This window comes from Symphalangus syndactylus, chromosome 2 (assembly GCF_028878055.3).
Source record: "Symphalangus syndactylus isolate Jambi chromosome 2, NHGRI_mSymSyn1-v2.1_pri, whole genome shotgun sequence".
In the NCBI taxonomy this organism is placed as follows: domain Eukaryota; kingdom Metazoa; phylum Chordata; class Mammalia; order Primates; family Hylobatidae; genus Symphalangus; species Symphalangus syndactylus.
In genome coordinates, this window is record NC_072424.2 from 89,997,440 (window position 1) to 90,015,172 (window position 17,733).

The 17,733-nt window shown below is 36.9% G+C and overlaps 1 protein-coding gene across 4 annotated transcripts in view; it reads right to left on the bottom strand.

The window, feature by feature from the left end:
* LAMA4 (laminin subunit alpha 4) overlaps nt 1–17,733 on the bottom strand; it is a 148,881-nt gene that overhangs the window by 18,223 nt on the left and 112,925 nt on the right. For all 4 annotated transcript variants that reach the window (XM_063620074.1, XM_055261780.2, XM_055261765.2 and 1 more), the window contains exons 20-31: nt 15,192–15,365; nt 14,430–14,575; nt 13,832–13,994; nt 12,824–12,957; nt 12,198–12,369; nt 9,192–9,323; nt 7,529–7,671; nt 6,419–6,557; nt 5,844–5,981; nt 4,057–4,190; nt 2,622–2,786; nt 1,676–1,829 (exon numbers count right to left, since the gene is read on the bottom strand). In XM_063620074.1, coding sequence (XP_063476144.1) covers nt 1,676–1,829; nt 2,622–2,786; nt 4,057–4,190; nt 5,844–5,981; nt 6,419–6,557; nt 7,529–7,671; nt 9,192–9,323; nt 12,198–12,369; nt 12,824–12,957; nt 13,832–13,994; nt 14,430–14,575; nt 15,192–15,365 — 1,794 coding nt within the window. The remainder of the gene's footprint in view (nt 1–1,675; nt 1,830–2,621; nt 2,787–4,056; nt 4,191–5,843; nt 5,982–6,418; nt 6,558–7,528; nt 7,672–9,191; nt 9,324–12,197; nt 12,370–12,823; nt 12,958–13,831; nt 13,995–14,429; nt 14,576–15,191; nt 15,366–17,733) is intronic.

Consider the following 17,733-nt stretch of genomic DNA (forward strand, 5'->3'; position numbering starts at 1 on the left):
ATAAGGACTATGAAAAAAGAACAGAAAGAGGCAAAAGAGCAGTATTACTGGTAGGAGGTAGGAGGCAGGCTGCAGTATTCAATAGGGTGTCAATGTAGGTCACTGGTCATTGAACAGATGAGAGTTGAGCAATTGTAGGAGGAGAAGTTGTCTGTGCAGATACTTGGGAGAAGCGTGATCCAAGCAGAAGGGAAGCCTGAATAAAGAACCTAAGGTAGGAGTACACATGGCCCATTCTAGGAATAGTTGGGATGCCAGTATGGGGAGAAGAGTGAGGGAGGTGGGCAAGTAGGAGGAGATGAACTCTGGGTAAGGCATGGATCACATAGGGCCTCTTATGAATTGTGATGCCTTGGGCTTTTACTCTGAGTGTAGTCGGGAGGGCCATTTGAGCACAGTAGTGACATGATATGATTTATGTTTATAAGGATCTGACTGTAGGGTTGAGAATAGGCTGTCAGGGAACAAGGTGGAAGCAAGGAGACCTGCTGGGAGGTGATGCAGTTACTCAGATGAGAGTTGTTGGTGGCATGGGCCAGGATGGGAACACTGACACCTGAGCACACTCTTAAAATTGGGTCATGAAAGAGGTGGGGAGGGTTAAACTGACAGAATTAGAAGGGATTAAGGGTCCCACTTATAATGAAGGCAAATAATGTACACAGTTGAAGTAAATGAATGAGAAAGAATAGTAGTCAGGATGGAATTTTAGAACTCAAGATTTTGATAATGGAGTAGCTTTAGCTGATGTCACAGACCAACTGTGCATGTGAGTGGTTGAAGTGAAAGTCCAGGAAGGAGGGGAAAAACCAAGGTAAGATCAGAAACTTGAATAATTTCCATGATTGTGACAAAAGCCTAAAATTGTTACACAAAAGCAAATGATACTAGAGAATTATAGTACTAAATAATATGTATTATTTATACAAACTGTTAAGCACAGAGACATTTCAACCATTGTAAGGGAAACCATTGTAAGTTGGAAGTATGAATAAATAGCTGATTCAGACTGTTCATTGGAACAAGAACTGATGCAACAAACACGGATGAGCCTGGAGGACATTATGTTAAGTGAAATAAGGCAGGCACAGAAAGACAAATACTGCATGTTATCGTAAGTGGGAGCTAAAAATGTTGAGTTCACAGGAGACTACAACTGTGGTTATCAGAGGCTGGGAAGGGCAGTGGCGGGAGGAGGATAGGCTGAGATTGGTTAATGTGTACCAAATTACAGCTAGATAGGAGGAAATTGTTCTGTGTCTCTATAGTATGGTAGAGTGACTATAGTTAACAATAATTTATTATATATTTCCAAATAGCTAGAAGAGATGATTTTGAATGTTCCCAACACAAAGAAATGATAAACATTTGAGATAATAGACATGCTATCACTCTGATTTGATTTTTGCACATTATATACATGTATTGAAAGATCACTCTGTACCCCATACATTTGTGCAATTATTACATGTCAATAAAAAATAAAAAATGCTTCTATAACAAAAAATTAATGCAACAAAGCTGGTAAACTAGAATATGTGATACTGCAAGAATCCCATCTTTCCTATGTGCGTAGTTGCAAGGTATCAAGTAAATTCTCTAAAACAGCAGTGTCTAGAACTGTGGGCATGGAAAATGATGACAATTAGGAAGTCAGAACGGCATTATCTTTTACCTTTTTATTTTGACTTGCTTTAGGCTTGGATAAATTTTTTCCTTTTTTATGGAGGAGAAACAATGGTGAAGACTCAATGGGACACTCGTAAAGAGAAGTGTGGACCTTTTCAGTATACCGTTGGAAATCTTCAACCTCCACATCTCTATCCACCCTGTGTTTGTAACAGAGGAAAAAATATTAAAAATATTGTTCAGAATTACATGATGAAAATTATGGAAGTCAAAGAGCTTTGGCAATTAAAGTGTGTGTGTGTGTGTGTGTGTGCGTGTGTATGTGTGATGGGTCCTTATCCATCAACCACTCTTAACCAGAACCCTTTAAATTAACATTCAACCTGTCAATAACTATGTGCCTGGCATCACACATTTATAATAATGAACATCTTTTCCCTCAACACACTCTGGATGATTGGAACTGCCTCTGTTTCTTAATCTATATTAAATTCCTCCCTTGCTTGTTCTTTTACTCAAGGAACCCCTATTGTCTTTGTTAAGGACCTAGATTAATAGCTTTCTTTAAAGTCATGCATTAAATTAAGACTTTTGTAAACCTCTGGGTATGTTACTCTGTCATTAATGATAAGTACAAAAATAAGTGCATCTAATATTTATAGCTTGCTGTATGCCAGACACTGTACAAGTTGCTTTATATGCATTATCTTCTCATTTACCCCTCATGACAAACCTACCAAGCAGGCACTATTATTATCTGCATTTTCAGGTGAAGAAATGAAGGCTTACTTAGTCAAGATCATATGGAAATTAAAGGGCAAAGAACCTACACAGAAACCCAAGTATGACAGTTTCTCAAGCACATACAAGCTTTTAATTACTATCCCCTAATGCCTCAGATACATTTCATAGTTCTCAGTTTTAATATTTTTGTTGTTGTCTTGATTTTATTTATCAATCATGCAGATTCATTCATAATAAAAATATTATACCTGGTAAAGTAGGCATTACTTATGCAGCCAGTGAAATTAGCATACTGAGCACTGATTGGTGAGCCACCGAAGTAAAACTTCTTTTCACCTGCTTGTGTCTGTTCTATTTTCCCTTTGGTAGGATTCTTACTCCCAACTCTGCTTTTATCTACTATCAGTTCATATCTGCAAAAGAAAAAGGCTTCTTTACACACCACAGAGCTAGCATTTTACCTTGACCCACTCTAGGTTGGATAAGCAGATTTTCTCATGAAATTGAAATGGAACATGTGGTTAATGAAAAGACAGCGAGTTGCCAAACTCTTCATGAGGCCCAGGATAAAATGGTCGGATATTTCTATATGCAAAAAAGATCCTCCAGACTTCTCTCCCACACATTGTATATCCAAACTAAAGATGAACTCTAGTTGTTTAGCCTAGGTGATGAGAAGGATGGAGCTGCTGTAACTAGATGGAGATGGCTGAAGTAAGCAGGTCTGGGCAGGGGAAGGGGTTAGATTGAGAGTTTAGTTTTGGACAGATAGAAGATGCAGGGAAATGTCAAATGAGCAGAAGGAATGCTTTAAGTTCAAATCTATAAGAATATATACTTGACATATGGTATTCAAAGCCTTGAGAATATAGGTAGTGCATTAATTCAAGCATCTCATGCCATGTAATAAACGCATGCCTTACAGAAAAAAAAAAAAAAAAAGATCCTCCAAACCAAGATTGGAATTTAAACCCGTAAGGCAAGAAATTCAGATGACTAGTCATCAGCATTATTTTTGTGTGTATGTGTGTGTGTGTGTGTGTGTGTGTATGAAACAGAGCATACCTCATGATGAACACTTAATCACATTTGTGGAAGACCATTTTCATGGCAAAGCACATTAGATTATTTTGATCCTTACTGGAAGTGGGGCCCAGAAAAAGCCTACTCATGTTTTCTATGTCCACAAAAGTGGACACAGGATAGCAGCAGAGGTTCATTTCTTATTCCAGAAAACTTTCTTATTATGAAAAATAAATTCAGTATTATGTATTTTAAAGATGAAGTTCGAGCTTTTAAAATGTGGCCATAAATGTTGCATTCTCAATTGTTTGACTCAAGGTCTAAACAAGACCAATATTTGCTGAGCTCCTTCTATGTGCAAAATACTGCACTCCGTTCAGTAGGTAATATTAGTAAGCATTTCCCTCAAGGAGATTATAACCTATTGTTTTACTCGAAAAAGAACCCTTATATTTATTTTAAGAAATTTCATAGTGATTTATTTTACATGTCTTGGAAACTAATAGCAATATTTTTTTGAGGAAGGTAAGTTGTTCCTTCTAGCATTTTTGTTTTAACATTAGAAAAGGTATAGGAGAGCCTATTATTCATAGTGGTTTTTGACATAATCATGTCCCACAAATAGACATGGTGGAAAGAATATGAAGTGAGGAGCTGTACCTTGTGGGTGAGACAGAGGTAATGACGAAGTGGGACAGCCCATCGTTGTACTGCTCATCTACTGACTGAACTTTGATTCCCTTTACATTCATGACAACAGTACCGTTATCCAGTGAGATGGAGAACACGTCTGACTGAAATGCAAGCACAGGCATGTAAGTAGGGGGTCTAGGGATCTAAAAGACAGAAACATTTTCAACATTACTGAATGGTATTGCTTAAAGGCAATATAGTGTGTAGGAAATTTGCTTGTAAAATAATTTCTATAAATAACAACCAAGAATACCTTATTGCTTGTACTGGTATTGCTTATAAAATTAGACACATTTCAGTAGAAAAATGTATCTCCTGTATTTCCAACTGAAAATTTTTGGTGACTTTGTTATGCTGAAAGTTGTCAACCCAGTCTCAGTCTTACTTTCCTACTTTCAATCTCACTTTTAATCCCTTCGAATAGATGATATTTGGGTCTCCTTGGGGATGTAGCTAGATGACTAGGCAAGGGTTAATTTGCTAGTTTGGCTTTTTAAAATCTTTCACTTTTTCATCTAGAGGCAGAAGAGACATTTTTAAAAGCAAGTTAGCTCTTCTTATCTGAATTTGCTTATTGCTTGTCTTAAAATATTTGGCAAATGTTAATCTTGCTTCTTTTTCCTTATATGGGCACCAACTTCTTAAGTCTGCCCTCAAAATAGACTACTTTTTGTGGGCAAAAAGTGTTATTTAACTAACCAGGGTAGTCTGAGGCAGGTTTGGGTCAGAAGTTCTATAAAATGCTTTGGGTAAATTCTCACAAATTCTACTGATTCCAATTAAATTCGATGTAAATGTGTCAGATGCAGGTAATATACATGAAAAGTGAAAGCTGCTTTCAGAAGTTATACGATGACTTGGCACATCAGTGTATATACTGATGATGACCTTTTCAGAGACCCATCAGTTGGATCTCACGGTCACCAGTCCTCTACAGACCTTATTTTATTCTTGAAATAACATATCTTTATAGGCTGAGCTCAAATGCTCTGTAGCAAATATAAGAAGTATGTATGTTCTTTTTACTCTTTTATAAATTAAATCACAAATGTGTTTGTTCATAGCATACAAACAGGGACTCTTAACAATTTTTGTGCCAGAAACACCTTTGGCATTTTGGTAACACATAGGGACCTCTTCACAAAATAATGTTTTTAAATGTATAAAACAAAACATATAATAATACAAAGGAAACCAATCATATTGAAATACAGTTTTCAAAATATTAAAATAAATAATCTGTGATATTATTATAACTTTTTTATTAAGGCATTAAATAATAAGATTCCATAGCAGACCTATTAACATTAGAAGTAGCAATGAGCAAAAATGACATTCTGAGATTTCTGTGACAACTGTAATGTGAAACAAAAAAATCCGTGATTTCTATCAATGACAAAGTCGCAGGTACTGGTAATACTACTGTGGTGTGTTGCCTAGATTCATAATCAAAGAAATTGACCAATTTCATTGAGAGAAAATAAAGATGTAATCTTTTCCCATTAAGTCCACAGACCCTCTGAATTCTGTCCATAAACCCTTGGGGGTGGGGCTATGAATTCCAGATTAGGAACTTCTGATATACAATACATATAATATTTTATAAAGTGTTTGAAATGAGGCATTCTGTGTGTCTACGTGTGAGTCAAAATTAATCTGAATAGAAAATCACTTCTAACATGTATTACAAATTATTTTTAATGGGCAAAACGATTATCACAAAGAAGTTTCCTCAGGGAAAAACAAATACTCACCCCTGAAGCATAATAGAATAGTAACCCATTTGGTTGTAATGTTCGGAAATTAAAACCTCCTTCAAAGCCATCAAAGAAAGATATTTTCTGAATTGAAGCAATGAAGCTCTGTCCATTGAAATATGCTCTGCGAGATATCTGTGTGCCAAAACAAGTGGAGGTAGTGTTTTTGAGAATTATCAAATGCTTGAAACTATCAACGTTTCACATATGGAGGGCCTTGCCTGTTAGTTTCCATGTAAATAGTTTATTTTCCCACTCTGGTTTATGTTGGAATTCAGGCATACACCAGGAGCTCCTCTGAGAGATGACTCCAACCTGAGTGAACGATGATGCTAGCACACCCTCTCTGGGTGTTAGATGCCCCACCCATGGAAAACTGAAGCAAATGAACAAGTCACAGAGGAACCCCATGCACAAGAGCCCTTCTAGCTTAATGGTTCTTCTTTCTGGTGGTGGCAGAAAGGAACCCAAGGTGTACCTAGGATCAGAGAGAAGCTGAAAAGAGCTTTTCCAGCTTTTGAGAGTGGTAAGTATTGTGTCTGTTCAAAAGCTTTTGACTGAGTGGTTCTTACAAGAGAGTCTTCTGGGCATCCATAACCAACTCCCAGGGTTTCTGTCTGCTCCAGTAAATTGAAATCTTTCTTTTGGAACTGGAAGCCCTTCATGCATCCTCTGAAGTTGATATCTAGGGGAAGGTGTGCTCTGAGGGTCCTGGAAAAGAAAGTCAGCCTCACTGATACTGCCATGATGATGATGTTACCCTGCTTATGTAGGCTATGGAATTTGCATTTATTTATAGTCATTTGTAATGGCTTTATAATCATTCATATTCTCATGCTTTCTTTGACAGGCACACAGCAACGTCTAATCTTTGCCTATAGAAGAGTTTTGTTCTGAGTCAAGCCAATTTGTTCTTTATAGTTTTCAAAATGCTTTAACTTACATTATCTCATTTTATCTTTATAACAATTCAGTGAAATAGATGGAGATGCTATTATTTCCCTTTAGCAGATGATTATTAGGTTGAATCATAGGGAACTGACATGTTACACGTAAATATAATCAATTCTTAGTAATTTCACAGGGTTTAAGCTATAAAATGAAACTAAGAAATAAATTATTCTCTTATGTCACAAGCGATGTTAGGATTTGAACACAGGTCTTCAGACTTTTATTAATCCATGTCGTTAATGAATCCATTTTGGCATTATTTCCAACACATCTGTAATCAAGAAAGTTTAGGGGAGTGTCTTAATGTTTCATTATACATAATACACAACCCTTTAGATAACCTTAAAAATTTGTGTAGCTCAGATGCTATTAGAGAGTTCAAAATGGGTTTAAGGCTAAAGCAAAAGTAAATGGACAAATGCTGTTTTGTCTTCACACAATACACATGTTCCACCCTTCCTATTGTTGATGAGAAATATTGCATTAGATCATATTCTAAGAGTAATACAATAATTGAAGAAATCTGTGATTACATCTATGCGATGCTAATTTCAGGAGATCCTGAGGACTGACTGCAGAGGGCCTGAAGGTACATGAATGTGTGTGCCTGTGCCTGTCCCTGTGTGTAAAAGTAGCAAGTAAGGGTGTGTACACTGTTACTAGACCTCTCCTGGATGTTGCCAGCCCAGTACGTTGCTAGGAACAAACAGCTACTTAACAAAAAGACTTACCTGGATTGTAAGATTTCTGGGGGAGCTCCTCCAATGTATATATCTGTAAAAGGTATTTTCATCTTTTCATTTTCCATACTCTTGACATGCCTTCTGTCAACTACCAAGATCATTTTCTTATCATTGTGGTAAATGATTGAGATCTGGAAGAGATAATATATAGTAAGCCTTGATTAACTATTTAATATTCAGTTATTTGATGACTTGTATATATTTTAATTCTCCTGGCTATACTAGCTGTTCTTCCATGCCTTTGTGCTTGTTTGTTCACAAAATGGGGAATGGATAGATTTTCTTTTCTCACAGACTTGAAAACTCTTGCTTCTACAAGCAGAAGTTCACATTTCCTGGGAAAGGAGGTCTGTATGAAGAGGGAGCCAGCCCAAGAAAAATTTTGCGATTAGACCTATTGTTTCCTCCTGCTCCTTCTGAGAGGATTCAGGAAAGAACTATAAACAGGTGCCACCGTTCTCTTCTTTTTTAAAAACAACTTTATTCAAGTCTAGTTGATATACAAAGAACTACACATATTTTATGTATACAATTTGATGAGCTTGGACATATGCAAACACTCATATCATCCCACAATCAAGGTAAGAGACATATCACACATTTCCCAGCATTTCCTTGTGTCCCTTTGTGGTGTGTGTGTGTGTGTGTGTGAGCATGTGTGTTAAGCACACTTAACATGAGATCTATCCTCCATAAATTTTAAATTAGTTTTAACTATAGGCTCCATGCTGTACAGCAGATTTCCAGAACTTACTCACCTAACACAACTGAAACTTTATACCCATTGAATAGCAATTTCTTATTTCCCCCATCCCCTAACCCCTGGTGACCCCTATTGTATTCCCAAGCAGGTGCCTTCTGGAATCTAGATTGCATGTTACCAGGTGTAATTTTTTTGGTGACACAGTGAGCAGTTCTAATGAATCTGCAAAAATGTTAGTCAGAGAAATAGTTAAAATATTCTTCTATTGTAAACCATTCTTATGAAGCTATGGACTTTGAACTGAAAAGGGAAATACAGTCTCCTACCCCTTGCATTTTGGTTCAACTTAAAAGATATTATGCCTTGTATATACTTTATTAAATTGTATATTTAAAATAGTTAATGAAAATGGATGAAGTATATTTTCAGTAGTCTGCACATCTGTTTCAAAACTAAAGGGGATTCTTTGTGAGTTCTCTTTATAAGGAAAACTGTGCTAGTATTTTCTAAATTCTGGATAAGTGGTTTAAAAGGAAATTCTGTATTTACTTATATGTATTCTTGTTACATTTGGTGGGGCTCAAAGGATAAGCAAAAAAAATGGCTCTGTATCTACACTCTGGCTCATTCAACAAATGTATAGAAGTATTCTGTAGGAATACCAATTGAGATATTTAAGATTAATAGACGCCTTCTGGTTAATTAAGCAATTAAAAGGAATCTTTCAGTGACTTTTAAATTGGAACATCAACAGGACAAATACATCCATTGTGTTAAAGCAAATGTTTTCCTGGGGTTGAGAAGATGAGGGTCCTTCAGTTGCTCCTTAGATATGAAAGTTCTCAGTTTATTTACTATCTTGCCTGTCTCATTTGACTGCCTGATTAGATCAACAGATCTAAGTATAAAAAACAAAAACAAAACCAACCAAACTACAATGATTTGTACCTCATGGTATTTTGCATCATTAATTTGAGCTTTCTTTAATGTATCTTCCAGATGCACAGGGCCACTGCTGAATCCAAAATCATAGAACACATGTAGGTAACCATTGCGCATTTCCAGTCTGAAAAACATACTCTGGGGAGAGAAACAAGTTGTAAGATAGGAATATCTGTTATTCGAGTAGAGTCAGATTTAGCTGAATTTGAGAATTAAGACTGTATTCTTTATTATTGGAGCTATTTGAAGACTAAGAAAGTCTCATGAAATTCTTATGAAATAAAAGTGACAACGGCCGGGAGTGGTGGCTCACACCTGTAATCCCAGCACTCTGGGAGGCCGAAGCAGGGGTATCACTTGAGGCCAGGAGTTTGAGACCAGCCTGGCCAACATGGCAAGACCTCATCTCTACTAAAAATACAAAAACTAGCCAGGCGTGGTGGCAGGCACCTGTAATCCCAGCTACTCGGGAGGCTGAGGCAAGAGACTCACTTGAACCCGGGAGGCGGAAGTTACAGTGAGCCGAGATTGTGCCACTGCACTCCAGCCTGGGCTACAGAACGAGACTCTATCTCAAAAAAAAAAAAAAAAAAAAAAAAGTGACAACTACTTCCATATCAGCAGCTATTTCTCTTCTTAATACATAAAAGTTAATATTTATACACAGTGTAAAAATTATTCTTTTGTTTTCATTCTACTTTCTGAATTAATGGATGAAGTTTTAAGTCTACATTATTGCCCTTTAAGAAAATCTTGAAAATAGAGTATAGTATACCATGTTTATTCAACTGCCTTGTCTTTAGGAAACTTTAAAAAATTATAGCAGGCCAACAGATGTGTCTGCATTTATTTTAGGTGAAAATTAGTAAAATTAAAAAATAATTTCAAGGTATACTGAAAAGAATTCTTCCATATTATCAGCAAATATGGATTTAAAAAAAGAAGGCCATTGCTGTATTGTTTTGAAACACTGGATTTATGTAAATAAATATAGAATTATTATGCACTTGGAACACATGATGTTTGAGAATCAAAGAAATTTTGTAATACTCAAATAATTTACTGGAGGTTTGCTTATTTCAGAAGATAGTTCATAGATACAAGAAGTCAATGGATTTGAAAAATAAAGCATTGTGGCAAGGTCCCTGTTCTATAGGAAGTGATCTCCTGAGTGGAGTTTGTACATTCCTGGGAGTGTGGAAAGCAACCTACTGGAGTTTAGGAAGAAAATATTTCAACTTCTATTTATACTAATTTAAAAAAACCTAAAATAGAGAAGAAAATATTTCAACGTCCATTTATACTCACTAAAAAATCTAAAATGGAGAAAGAAACTAACTTTTAACATTTAATACGTGAATTATTGACTGTGGGCCTTCATTTTATCCTTTTGTCAGACTTTCACAAAATTCACATAATATGTGTGGCTTCCCAAGAGGGGTTCCACACTTGAAGGGTTGAAGGTAGCTCCTCATCCATTTCTTTGCTTCTAGCCTATTGCAATTTATTGCAGTTTACATGTGGCTAGTTACATGGATTTAAGGGTGATATAACCGAAATAATAGAATATTTACACTCATTTTGTATTCAGATGTAGAGTGATGTGAAAACATTTTGCTGAAAACACAGCTATTTGCTGGCTACTTCCTACAAATTTCTGAAAATGATGTCAAGTTTATAGAGGGTTACACATTTTTCTTTGTAACATGAATTATTCTAAATTTGTTGAACTTTATTTGTGATGACAAATGTCTGACAGTAGTATGAAACCTACTAGTTATTTCAAAAAAGAAACATACTGTCACATCAATGTAAGGGTATTATCATAATAATGGATGAGAAAGTAACTTTCTCTTTTTTTTTGAGGACAGTTATACTGTGGAGAGATGGTTTTTAAAAAATATGTTTGAGAATTTTTCTATTGTTGCTTTTGTTGATGGGAACAATGTAAATGCAATCCCACAAAAACTCTCCTATCAGCTCTGTTAAAACATTTGAGGGAAGAAATTTCTAACCTTTAGAAAAATCTTTCAAATAAAGATTTTCAATAGCTTTGAACCCTTTTATTAAAGTTTACAAAATGATATCTGGTTAGCTTATAAGAACTAATATTAGAAAAAAGGAAATATACCAGTCAAATCTCAAACACAACCTTTGCCACTTGGTGAATGTGATTGAAAACTATTTGAGTTAGTAGGCACAGCTAATGATATGCTTCTTTCATTTTTTATTTTTGTGAGGTATCTTGTCTAGTTACACCACCAATAAAATTACTGTTGAAATAAACTGGACTTAGGACAAGACTTTTGAATCACTGTGTCACAAAGAGTTTAAGGATTTTCGAAAATATTTAGCATACTTAATTACATTTTCTCACTAAAACTATTTTCTTTGAGCTGTACAGTAGATAAAGTACTATTAAAAATAATTTTTTTAATAGAGAAAAACATTTCTGTATCATTAATAAGTCAATTTAATCTTCATTTTAAATATATATAATCTTTTACTTTATCTTTATATAATTTGTCCTTTATTGCAAGCTTTGACTGTTTCATACTATATTTATATCTGTTTATAGTACACATATATCATTTATAAACAAAGATATATATGTGTGTGTGTACATACATATATACTTACATACACACATACATATATACAAAGCATGCAAGCTTTGCTTTAAAATTGATTAGGGCGTATGATTTGGAAAAGTTAGGAACCCAGTGCAAAATTTCTGCAGACACACTGCTCACCTAGATCTTGGTTCTAATTTCCCCAAAGTTCCCTTAGTTTATTTATATCCAAAAATGCACTGTGGGGAAATGCATTTCAGGGTTGCTTTTATTTATTGGTGTCATTACTTTCCTGAAGAAGAAAATCCAATCTGACTTTCTAAACTAGAATTTCAGTTTGATGGCATGACACACTAGACCTGGGAAGGTTCCTGGAAACATGAGTAGCAGAAAGTAAAGGAAATAAAGGAGAAGTAGTAGGACTTGTGTTTTTACTCACTCCATTGACCATCAGGAGAATAAGGCTGTTGTCAGCTGGTGTTCGAACTTCTATGTCAAAGCGAGTCACCTGACCAAATTTCCCTCTCCTTGCGATGTCTCTCACCACAGCATAACCGGAGCCATCGAAGAAGTAACTGGCAGCCCGACTCTGAGTGAAGGCCAGCTTATCTCTGAAATGGAAACACAAGGGTCATTTGAACACTACAGTTTCTGTTATGCTTTTCAAGTGAAGCCCTTTTAACCCATTCTTCTAACATCTTCTGTGGACCTTACAACATTTAAATGAAGTCCTGTTGTCCGCAAGGAAGAGATAAAAAGGTATTTGTAGGTATGTTAAATGGATTGTTTTCTTCTCTATCCTGTGTGCTAAGACAACTGAAGTCTCCAGGGACACCCTAGTCTCTGGAATCCTAAATCAAGGCTGCAAACAAGTTGTCTAACACTTGATACTTGGGCAAGCTCATCTATGATAGAGAACAGGTGAAGAGTTTTTTGCAGGTATGACAGTTTCAAAACTGGCTTCCCCAAAGAAAAGTTTGAGAACCTGAATATTGACTCATACTTGTTCTATCTGCTGCTCTTGCATGAACATCCAAGTCTTTAGTACTCTCAACTGTCTCTTACCGGGCACATGGCACTGATGTGGAGGGGTCCATATTATAGATGTGCTTAAAGTTGTACAAGCTGATCACATCATTATTCAAAGTGGCCAGTTCCAGGCAGCCAACGAAGCCAGGCAGGTTTAAGCTGGTAGGGAGCTATGCAATAGAAAAAGTAAAACCACCTGTCTCATGGTCATATTTTACTCAGACATCACAGAACAGAAAATGCAACTAATAGTAGGTCAAGGAGACCTACCCCTTCGTAGAAATGTCTTTCTAGACCCGAGTGTGTTTATGCCAAATCATTTAGATATGGAGTAACTTGTCAGTTGTGCAAATCTTAGCAGAGAAAGTGGGATTTACTGAGCATAGATTATGTGCTGGTCATAGGCTGGACAGTGAATTCATGACAAAAGTCAGTCCTTACGCCAGCTTTGTGAGGTAGGTATTCTTGTTCTCATATAACGAGAGGGAAAATAATTCTCAGATAAATTCCAATTATGTGCCCATAACTAGTAATAATAGTCCTGAAATTGGAACCCTAGATCGACTTCCCATCTTCTTCGACCTTTCCTTTATGCCCCTTCATCAGATTTCATACTCTCTCCTAGGTCCCACTCCCTCTCTCATCCCAGATACTTTATTTCATACCTGTATTAGGTGAGATAACTGAATTTTTGAAGCCACCACTGCAAAGCTGAAGATTAGATCTAAACTGTGGTGACACCACAAGCTATGGACATTCCTGTGGCAGGTGGGGGTAATATTAATTACATATGCATGTATCAGAATGAATGAACTGATCTTCAGGAGTTAGCTATAACTTGAAAGCATTTGACATTATGAAAATATGAGTGGCATAGACCAGATTTACACATCAGGTTTATAGATTCTGGTTCAGAATTCTACTCCCCCATGAACTAAGCTCTTAAAGTGATATCAGCAACCCCCAAGTCATTATAGGTTTATGGATTTATAAAAACAATTACTATAGATTTGTAATAGGTCAAAATATAGCTGTATGGCTGACCTTGAAGTTGGAAGGCACTCCACCAACATAAAACACCGTGTCCTCAGGGTCCAGGTCCAGCAGAGAGTCATCTCCCGAAAATTCCCCCTTTTTAATGAACTTTTCCTCTGCTGTGCTACTTAGACTCGGGACTGTTAAAAACACCTTTCCATGTTTTCCCACTCTATTGAGATAAATAATTTTCACTTGTTATTATATAATTTATAGAAAATACTTTTTAAATGTCAAAATGTTAATGCTCCCTCATCACAAAATGGGTAATTTAATTTTGTGACACTAATAAGTATTTATAAAATATCACAATCAATGACAAAGAGAAGAAAGACATTCCATTTTGAAAATAATTCGTGGATTGACCAGGTAAAATCTAATAATCAGATCGTGACTTAGAAATGACTTTTTTTTCCTTTTCTACTAAGGTGTTTGGGAAAGAATACAAGAATAATGGAAGGAAATGGAGCAAGACTAAAGGGTGGAAAATGCTATTTATAACATCCACAGGAAGACTCTGTGTGTGTGTGTGCACGCGTGCATGTGCACGTTCAACAGATTTCTTATGAAATGTGCATATATGCCCTGTGTCATGGATTCACTGTACCTTTCAATCTTGACAATGCTGAAGTAAGCAGGCCAGGAACTGACGGGCTTGGAGTCCAGGGGAATCTCCACATCTTTTGTTCCCAAATTATAGACGTATACCAGGTTATCATTTTTTATTGCAAGACCCATATACTCTTTTTTGGCCTGAAATATCAAGAAGTCAGAAGTCATTTAAGTAAAATTTATATGAATGAACATCATCTTTTTTAAAGGACAATCAGAAATCCAAATACTTGGGTATATACAAGTGACTTCTGGCCTGAATTATTATCCAAAGCTCCTGTGAGCAGGCAGTGGCTCTTCCTTTCCAGCCTCCCTGTGGCCACATCAGAGTCTGCTGGCCCCATCCTTGCTCAGGCTCGTGGAGATTTGTTGGCTGCCAGGAATGGGCTAATTTTGTGAGACTAACCCAGGAATATAATACAGCCTAACAGTACCGATCACTATGCATCTCCAAACAGGATTCAGCATCAAACAGAATAGGCTTCTGTCTTTCTGAAAGTCTTTGAGGTGTTCCATTCAGACTCATCAAAGTTAGCAGTGTGATGGTGATAGGAAACAATCCCCACAATATCCCACACAGAGAAGAAATTACTTGTCCTTGAGTCATTCTTTTAATTTTGCCATTAAAATGAGATCTTCTGAGTTAACAGAATGGGCATTGTTTTGGTTTGTTTGCCTAGGTGGCTTTATTTTAGGCAAGAGAAAAAGCAGCTTTCCTTGTAAATATTATTCCCTCCTTTCAAACTCATGTGCTTACGTTTTTGCTTCCGAGGTACAGGATAAACTGATCTGCAGTCTCGGTCAGTTCTGGCCTCTTCACAGGGGGTTTCATGTACAGGCTCAGAGACGTGAAGGCCTTTAAGTCATCCATACTGGTTCTCGAGTGCACTTCCACAGCTGACTGGCCATCAAACATCATGGAAACTTGGATCTGGAGTGACACAACGGTTTCATTAAAAGTGCTTTGCAGAAATGGCAGAGTGCTTTCCCGTGGTTCCCTCACTCGTGACAGGGGCCTCTAAGCTCTCCTCGCCTCCATACCTTTAGTTATTTACCACATCCTCCCCTAGTTGAAGAGAAGACTTAGGGCAAATTGTGACACAGTAGTTTAAAGTGGGGTGAAAGAAAGCAAAACAAAGTGGTGACTAAGTAGATCCAAGAATGAGGATAAATATGAATTCCACCATGAACGGTATACTTGGTTTGGGTGAACTAAACAACTTGCTCAAGTTGTCTGGTCAGTGTACAATTCACAAGGCTCCTACAATTTATACAAAACTAATTGTTTGGGAGAAGTAGAACTAATTTCGGTTACTAATACAGCTGGGACTTTGTCCCTAGGGTCCTCATAAAAGGGGCATGGGGTGAGGCTGTGAGCAACATCCCTGCCCTTGTCTACACAGTTGGAAGGGGTCTGGACTAGCTTTGTAGTCTCAGACCAGGTGGGCTCTGCCACTTCCTAACCATGTAACCTTGAGCAAGTCATTTAACCTTCAGTTTCCTCATCTGTGAAATGAGGATAATAAATTTGTTGTGAGCATGAAATACGATAACTAAAAAGTGCTTTCCAGTGCCTGGCCCTACCATTATAATAACTGTAATAATGAGTTCATAAGGTGCCTTTTATAATGGCTCACAGAAAGGCATCACAACAAAGCACAATTCAGTAAATGCACTTCTAAGAGGCCCAATATGATATGCTGAACAGGTCTGATTCAGGGGTAATTTTTAGAGTATTTACAAGTGGATGGATTGTGTATACTTATGTCTTTTATCTGAATCTTTCCAAATGATTAGGCATCTTTATATTAATTTATTAATATTGATTTGGCTAATGTGGGTAGTCAGCGAGCTCAAGGCTCTATTTCCAAATGACTGGAGTGCAGCTGTCCTATGTTACCAGTTGAGTAAAAACTAATACATTTATTTTTTTTTGAGACATAGTCTCACTGTCATCCAGGCCAGAGTGCAGTAGCACAATGTCAGCTCACTGCAACCTCCGCCTCCCAGGTTCAAACAATGCTCCTGCCTCAGCCTCCCGAGTAACTGGGACTACAGGTGTGCGCCACCATGCCCAGCCAATTTTTGTATTTTTGGTAGAGACAGGGTTTTGCCATGTTGGCCAGGCTGGTCTCAAACTCCTGGACTCAAGAGATCTGCCCACCTTGGCCTCCCAAAGTGCTGAGATTACAGGTATGAGCCACCGCGCCTGGCCAAGACCAATACATCTTAATAAACAAGAAGTGTGGGGGATTAAAGTCTTACATTAATAAGTGAGAGTCTGAGAATAGCGCATGTCTGCATGAAAAGCATCTGACTTGGGGGCACTGAGTGAGCTCCCAACTCCCAAAGGTAGGCCTAAGTCTGTCTTTAGCAAATGGTCTTAGGTGATTAAGGTCCCAAAGTCATACTCTTTATAGAAATAATATTACAAGAAAGCACTCATAAAAACCTAGCTTTTAGAATGCCATTTCTTGATGTACCTTTAGATAAACGTTTTTTGAAAATGTTCACTGGGGCATCTAAATAAGGTAATTTGTCACAAGGGACCATTTATCATCATTTAAAAGTCAGGTCTATTTACCAAGAATAATCTTCTACATTACAAAATAGTTGATTTCTAACTCTTCTGTCAGTAATTAGGACCAGTAGTCTGCTCAGGCCAATTCTTAACTGAGAAAATAAAACCATTTACTTTGGTCATAAAAAGTGAGTCTGGTCTATGAATCAATTAAAAAAATTCAAGAGGTCCAAGAACAAGCTCCACTTTGCCACAATGAAAAGTAGTTGTTATGTCAGGAGATGTTCCTACACATGCCGGCTCTAGTTATCTTCTGCTAGGTTGCTTCTAAATGTGTCCCAAAACAGTGTCTTTGTTGAGTTTATTCGTCTTAGCCAGTATGTGATTCCTCAGTCAACCCTGCGGGTGGTCAGTAAAAGCTTCTGCATAATTTGTGTTGTACCAGATAATTTCTTGAAGGGGTAGGACAGATGGGATAGATTATTCCATTATGGTAATTGCACTAAAGCAGCTGTTAAAATAACAAATAAAATATAAGAACGAATTGAGGCTTTTATTGAGGCTTTACTTCTTTTGCTATATCAGCTTTATTGACTAGTTTAACTCTGTGGTTTTTAAACCTGGCTACACATTAGAATAACCTGGGAGCTTTAAAGAACATACAGGTACTGAGCCCTTTCTCTACAGAGTCTGATCTATTGCTTTCAGGTTGGGACGAGGAATTGGTTTCGTTTTCAGTGTTCCTCACGTGTTTCTAATTAGCAAACAGGGCTGAGAA